Below are 8,086 nucleotides of genomic sequence, written 5' to 3'. Positions count from 1 at the left end.
CCATTGTGAAAGGTGTGGAGGTGTGCCTATTGCTTGTGAGGGCTGTTTTTGTGAGCGAGAGCGGTTGATGTGCTTCTCAATGGTGCTGTGGGCTTGGGATTGTGGAATAATGTCATTTTTCTATGGACCAAGAAAGCCGTCAATTAGCCACAATACCAATTTGTTTGCTATTTAGGAATAAATTGTTTGGTGACAAAAAGGCGACAACAAGCGTTTGGCTGATAATTTAAACATAAGCTTCTGATGGGAAAACGCTCTTCAAAGTGTGAAATGCACCTTTTCACAGAGCGTGGATTACCACAAATTAAAACTCTCCAGTTTCATCAAACAACAGCACACCCTGTGCAAAGCTCTCAAATAAGGGGGAAAATCCATGCGTAAAATTACTGTCCTCTTACAGAAAGAGGCATTACCCACTAGAGGGAAATCTGCTAATTGGGATTCACAAAGTAGCTCAAACCTCAAGTTATTTTATTTCCCACAATAGCGTGAATTCTGTTGAGACGACAAGGCATGCAAGGGAGCCGGAGAGCTTATGAGCATGTAATGGAGGGGTTTTGAGTGAAGCCCTCTTCTGTCTGGAAGAAGCGGAATGGCACAAGAAACGGCGGAGAAAAGAAGCCTCTCGTCCTCCGCAGTTTGTGCGACACGGCATGGGGGATGCACATGAAATGACGCCGAGACGGATTGCGGGACACATTTTGACGGAGAGAAGTGACGTTTCTTGAACAATTTCCCACGCGGCGGCTATGCGCGCTCGAAACCTAATGAACGCGGCTGCCCTTCTAGAAAAGTCTTCATCTCGACGACTGTCACTCCTTAGTTCCACTCGTCGTCTCCGGATGTGTTTTTCCCCGTGAGTTACGCCGGGTGCGTTCTTCTCCTTTACCAGTCATCCTCTCATCACCCCAGCCGTTCAGAACCGCGCCCGGGACCGGGGGGGGCTGGCTGGCAGCTATGGCAGCACATGCTGCCCACGTGTCAAACTCTCTGCCTTGTTGCTCCGCTCTCTAATCTCTACATATACCGCCGGTAACGTGTAAAACAAATAGCACGTACGCAGGGACAAGACAAACAACAAGCTTAAATAGAAGGAACGATGTACGCCTTTTCCCATCAATCCCTGGCAGTTCTCTCAACAAGGCTTCCTGCAGACACGGAGGGAACTTCCTGTGAAGAGCAGGGCCTGGGGGCATGGAGCGCAAGGCTGATTTTACACCCAAACCCGGGCTTTCTGCCCTGAATAGTTTGTTCGCACACATATGGAAGCACACCACTGTTTACAGTATTAATAGTGACACTAAACTGCCACTCAGGTCTCCAAGCTAATTGTGACTACAGCTGGTGACATTTATTTAACATTTTGTGGGAACCAATAGACAGTGTTTGGTGCGGTTTGCTTCTCGAATGCTCGGAGCAAACGGCAACACACTTACAGAGACAATTTCTCAATTAGGCGTGAGCAAAGGGTAAGCTGTTTGGGTCTGACTTCATTGCATGCAGTAGTACACACATTGATCCATTTATAATGCATACCAAATTTATTTTAACCTAAAATCATCCTACCATATTGGTAATAAATATGCTATCTAAGTCATTCTGGAGTGTTTCCTAAATTCTGAGATATAATGGGTTTTAAAAATACCCAAAATAAATCTCAGGGGGCAAGTAATAATAATAACAATACTAACAATAATAAGAATGGTAGTATGTGGTTTTTGTCATCATGTGTCCACTTGCTGTGACCACCATTTTGTTTACTGCTGGTATTCACAGGGTGACTCTCCAGATCTCTCCCCACTGTCCCCACGCACACTGCTCCCAGGGCTGAGGGAGTCACACCCAGTCTCCACAGCCGAGACGGAGCGCCCTACACAGGCCAGCCCTCCAGACAGGGCCCCTGGGTCCCCTGCACCCCAGCTCCAGAGTCCTCCAGCCGAACCCCCCAGACCCCCTGCTCCCCAGCACCAAGGTCCTCCAGCCGAACCCCCCAGACCCCCTGCACCCCAGCTCCAGAGCCCTCCAGCCGAACCCCCCAGACCCCCTGCACGCCAGCTCCAGAGCCCTCCAGACGGGCCCCCTTGGTCCCCTGCTCCCCAGCTCCAGGGCCCTCCAGACGGGCCCCCTTGGTCCCCTGCTCCCCAGCTCCAGGGCCCTCCAGACGGGCCCCCTTGGTCCCCTGCTCCCCAGCTCCAGGGCCCTCCAGACGGGGCGGGCCGGCCGTGCAGAGGAGAGGAGCAGTGGGGAGATGAAAAAGATGACAGAGGCAGCTCCATTCCAGAGGTCGTGATCACACAGGCAGATGAGGTGAGCGGTAGACAACACCTGATGTAAAATTCCCTCACATCTTCCCTGATTTGTATTCATAGATTTCATACGCCCTCCGCCACACTTGCACTCACACTGCCTGCCTTCCTCCCAATCCCTGAACCCTTTTGTTTTCTCAGTCACATTTGGCCCTGTTCTTCCAAAAGTGTGTGCTGCCTTGATTCACTGTCTAAATGATGTCTCTGATCACCTTAAATTCAAAGCTTTACTGACAGATTTTTGTTCTAATCTTACCTAATTCTGTTTCATCAGAGTTATTCTTTTTCTTTCAAATGTATATTTAATCCTGTAATGCGCCCTGGGATGTGTATTACTTCTGATGTTTGCAAGTGATATTTGTAATAATTTCATAAAGGTAATTAAACATGTATGTAACCTGATTACATGAATCAGAATATTGTATAGAAGTGTTTATTTGACATCAAATAAAGTGATAATTCCAAAATGAATAATTTCTTGGGAGATATAAATACTTAACCATCTCATCTAGCCATTATTATTAATAGAGTTCTTATTAATATACTGTATATTTATTCAGGGAATATTCTACAGGTGGGTTGAAACACAAAAAATAAAATCTTAGATCCTGCTACCAGGTAGCTGTCTAGCAATCGACTCTCCACACAAATTTCTTTCGTCTTGGCTTTGTGACCCATGTTAGGAGCTGACATCAAATCTGAAATGGAACATTTTCTACACCTACAGAAAACATGCTCAAGATTGAACTTGAGTGTTAAGCTGTTAAAGTGTGGCTTTGTTTGAGGGTTATGGTGAATCCAGGCACTTTTCAGACTGAGGGTTTGTCATGTTTTTTTATTGCGAATTGTTTGACAAAACAGGTTAAGTTGAAGTCTGCATCAGTGGAAAGAAAGGTTTTTTTTGTATTGGTAAAGCACATATCACTCATTGTTGAGGTGCTACATTGGAAGTGATAAGTTACCCCTGAAGGGTTTGCACTGAGGAAGGATCTTTGATATATTTAAAGGAACAAAGAGTTGAGCAAATATAGGCAAAGTCTTGCTTTTTCGCTCCTCGTAAGGACGACACGCAAACGAATAATACCAGCGTGCAGTTTCGTGTGTGAGCTTGTCAAACGTCTTTCAGGCTGCTCTCTGTAATAGCTGAGTAAACAGAAAGAGTCAAAAGAAATCAGTTCACCGCGTATCGACTCCTTTCACACATCACACTGGCTGTGTGTGTCTGTTATCGTGGATTTTGAGTGTAAAGACGGGGGGATGGGAGGGTGCTGTTTCTTCATAGCTTCTCCACGTAGTGATTAGAGTTCCGTGTTCGGGAGGGCCCTGAGTACCTGCTGCCCGTGGCTCCGGCCCCCCTGACGAAGGTTCAGAGCCCCAGGTCTGTGGACTGAGGCAGAGAGAGCGGGGCCCCAGGCCAGCCGGGCCCCGCCCCGCCCCGCGTCCGCGCTGGAGGTGACCATGCCCGTTGTGCTCGGAGATTGATGGGGGGCAGACGCCACCAGCAGGAATGAGCTGTGCTTTGAAGTCCTCCAGAAGGAAGTAAATTGATATATCAGTTTAAGCCCCAGACCCTATTAAAGGAACCCTGGGCAGGTTAATGCGATAGCCTCTACATTACCTCTCCCCCCTTCAGTCAGGACGGGCCTAATTCCCCACGTGCGCTCAGCAATCTCATTTTATTTTTCTATCAGTAATGTTCCTCCCATTCAAGTCACTCTGGTGGGGAGTAAATCAGGGGGGCAAACGCTGGCCATCGCTCTTCCTGACTGATTTAAGCCTTGTGTTGCGGTGCTTGCCACCGGGCTAGGATTCCTACAGCATTAGCGGGGATTTTGTGCTTTAAATTGTGCCTTCTTGGTCACAGTGAGCTGTGTGCCCCAGACTACAGTACTTCCCACCCGTCCCTGGCCCCTGCTCTGAACCGCGGTCAAAGACGCGGTCTGAGTCCCACCAGGAACCAGCACTGAAATCCGCTTTTAGTGGGTTCATTTATTTTTTATGGCACGCAGAGATATATTTGCATGAAAAATGTAGAAAGTTGTCTTTTAATTCAAATACCTGGTATTTATTATGAGACCCCTGTCCTTGGGATCAGATCACAGGATTTTAGCTGTCTGTTGTGATTACCTCTCTCCAGCCTGTGTACTCTTCCCACAGGCACATTGTCAGAAGGTGTCTCTTTTTTGCGAAGGCTTAAGCTTGTAGGTTATTTATTTCTCTAATCAAAGAGTGAATTCTGCAGATCAAACAGAATAGCAACATAAACAAGCGAGTTAGATTCCTATATTAATGTTTTGTCAGTTCTAGGCTTTTACTGTTCGCGGCTATTCTAAGTGTTTATACATGTACTCTGCTCATATTAGAGGAAGGTGTCTGATGGGTTTGTCTCTTCAAGCCCTGTTTAAATGTTCTCTAGCATTTCTTGTGATGTCCTGAACAGAGAATAGCAATGGACACTTCACTCTGCTGTTGTACGTGCTTGCTTGTACTTGCACTGCAGAGGTAGAAAACTAGATTTCACACTACTCCGTGTAACAATGTTGACCCCCCCCCCCCCCCCCCCCCACCCTTATAATAACATACCTGCACCTTGGCAACATACGTTTTGGTGAAGAATGGAATAATTTGAAAGTCTGATAAGTGAAAATTGTTATAATGGAAGGAATGAATGGTGGATATGGCACTGAATCATTCCAAGGAACAACACGTTCTGAAGTGCTAAGCTGTGTTTCCCTTTCATTTGTCAAGTGCAGTAAGCCGGGGCAGTTTACCGTGCTTGGCCTCTGCTGTTATACAGAACATAGCAGTGTTGAGTACCGTGTCGATATGAACTTCATACTGTGTAATACAGTACATTCACCCTCAACTCAAGAAAACATTCCTTTGGCTTTATACTGTATACTGTATGAGTATCAATGTTACTAAAATAGCAACTATTCTTTTTTTTTTTTTAAACAGTTGAGGACATGTGTGAGGCATTTGTCTGTCCAACCGTCTTGCACTGCACCCCCCCAGCCCAACACTGGCTTCTGTTTCTATTTGGCTAGAACTATTGGTTGTGATTATAAGAAAACTATAAAATAAAATGACTTGTGGTAATAATAAAAGAGCTTATCTCAAATAGTGCTATGCTACTTAGCATGCTTTAAATACCTTTACCTCAGGTGTGTGTTCCCTTTGTGTCACATAATGGCTCAATGGTTTATATCATTTTGAGGAATGTTTATTTCCTGCTTGGTGGTGTGGTTTACATGGCTCACAACACAATGACAACAGTTTGGATCAGTGCAGTTTATCTGTGTTATCTAGTCTGCAAAGTTTTGGTTTCTCTGTCCTGTCTCATTTTATCTAAGGATAAGTTAAAAAACAAAAATAAAAATGAAAGCACTACAGGATGTATTGTGTTATTGTAACTGCTGTAGGGGTCCTCCAAGGTGGGGGTCCTTAGGTCTTTGCTGCCCCTGGCATGCCTGTGTTTTTTTGGGCTATCACGCTGAGGTGTTTACACTGTGCCTGCTGGAATGGCGAGGTATTTGGGAAAGTGTGCTGTCCAAACGATTAGGCAGAGTGTCGTTCATCGTCTGTTTCTCTTCATCTATGAAGGCATTTCTCAGAGAGGAATACAGTGTTGTGGATCTGATTCACAGAAACAGGCTCACTTTCTTCTGCTTGTGGTACAGTTATGTTTCCTTTTTTAAAATATTGTTTTGCAGTGTTGCCTCCTCTCAGTTTCTGGCAGTTTGTTTTGTCTCCAGTATTTTCCACCCTCGTTAAGCTTTAGAGGTCCTCGTTTCGTGGGAACAAAAGAGACCTTCTAATGGAAATCTAATCAGCGGAATTGCTGTGTTAATATAAGCTGGAACGGTACAGAAGAAAGACATGTATTAAGGCTGCACCAGCTTGATAATTGTTTCTAGTGCTGCTAATATATCATTTTCACATTAGCATAGGCCTAGGTGATATGTCAGTGCAAGTAACCGGATTCCAATAATTACATCTTTGTCGAACTACAACAGCTGTTGCATTTAATAATAGTGCTGTGATTAGTATGTAACCTTCTTTAATATCATATTCAACTCCAAAAAAAAAAAGTGAAATAATATGTAACTTGCGACTGTTAATTTGGTCTTTACAGTAAAGGCATTGCTCTTCTCTATCCAAAAACATACTAATATTGTTGCGTTTGTGCAGTTTTTATCATCACTAGACCCCAATGCAGTGCCTTTGCGTCTGAAAGCCATTTTTCAGAACAGCTCCTCCTGCATCGTACATCCAGTGCTGCTGATACATCTCTCTGCCAAATACAATATTAGTTCACTTTTGAGAGGTGGAGAAATTTGTTTCCAGCAATCGATTGGGAAGCCACAGTCAATATTGCATTTGCAGCGCTCCTTTTACATTCCTGCGGTTCGCTGGAAATACCTCTCATTTAATTAGGCTCAGGAACTAATTTATAATAACAATGTATTATTCTGTATTATAAGAGTGGGCACAACTTCTTAAATGGAGAGACTTTTCTGAATGGCACTGAATCATAACAAACAGAAGTTCTCTGCAGTGATGCTTTGCAAAGGATTTGTCATTTTCTCTCTCTCTCTCTCTCTCTCTCTCTCACACACACACACACAAACACACACACACACACTCTCTCAAACACGCAGACACACACACATTCACACACTACACACACAGACACACACACAACACGTGCATGCACACACACACACACACACACACACAACCCACACAGACATACACAACATGCGCAAACACACACACACAGACCCAAACAACATGCACAGGCACACACACAACACACACAGACACACACATAGCCACAGACACACACACACACACTCACACAACACTCACAGACACACACATAGCCACGGACACACACACACGCACACACACACACACACTCACACAACACACACAGACCCACACATCATGCACACACACACACACACACACACACACACACTCAAAGTGCTTTGATCTGCCAGAGTACTAAACACCCCTCCACTGGGTCCAAATTCAGATGCATTTCACCCGGACTGCATAAAGGAAGGTATAAGCTGAATGACGCTCTGATGGGAAGATCCAATGCTCACTGAAGCCTTTCGCATATATATAGAATTTTGAATATCTAAACCATTATTTAGCATCCAGATCAGTTCTGCTTGTCTGGCTGACGGACAATTTCGGCGTGACCCAGACTCTGTGCTTGTGACCTATACTGTCGAGATGCTTGCATATTGTTTAGATGTTCACATTCAAATTTTTTTCTTTATTCTTTTATGGTGTTTTTTTATTTCACATTAAACATTTATAAACAAACAGTGGCTTGGATGTATTGTTAAGAATGATTTTATTATTTGGTTTTTTATTGTTCCCAGTATGATAATCATTGCAAAATAATGACCTTTAACTATTTTATGTTGTCTCCAAATACTGAGGAAATTATATATATATGTACAAATTATTTTTCTTACTACTACTTTTAGTACCGCTACTTATACTAGCTATTTCTATCTAAAATTGTATTCATAATTGTAATATGATAATCAGACAAAATCTGTGAGACAAAATGGCCTATCACGTGTCCTTACCCTCTGGTGAAATCTGGTGCAGAATCTATTTTCTGCCGCAGTAAATGTAAATAATGTATCTGCCTTTTTTCAGTTTAATAAATGTCCTCAAGGTTTATTAATGTGCAAATGGGTCGAGACACCTTCCCCTTCTTCCCATAGAGAGCATGCACAGAGGCACAAAGCTGT

General features: G+C 44.0%; 1 protein-coding gene across 1 annotated transcript in view; it reads left to right on the top strand.

Annotated features, from left to right (window-relative positions):
- Nucleotides 1–592: 592 nt before the first annotated feature.
- Nucleotides 593–8,086, top strand: part of LOC133111900 (synapsin-1-like) — a 115,694-nt gene continuing 108,200 nt past the window's right edge. Inside the window, exons 1-2 of the mRNA XM_061222537.1 lie at nucleotides 593–637; nucleotides 1,777–2,307. Of these exons, the coding sequence (XP_061078521.1) occupies nucleotides 593–637; nucleotides 1,777–2,307 (576 nt within the window). The remainder of the gene's footprint in view (nucleotides 638–1,776; nucleotides 2,308–8,086) is intronic.

The sequence above is a fragment of the Conger conger genome, chromosome 15 (genome assembly GCF_963514075.1).
Source record: "Conger conger chromosome 15, fConCon1.1, whole genome shotgun sequence".
Taxonomy (NCBI): Eukaryota; Metazoa; Chordata; class Actinopteri; order Anguilliformes; family Congridae; genus Conger; species Conger conger.
The sequence above is the reverse complement of the archived record's forward strand: the minus strand, read 5'-3'. Positions and strand labels throughout refer to the sequence as shown.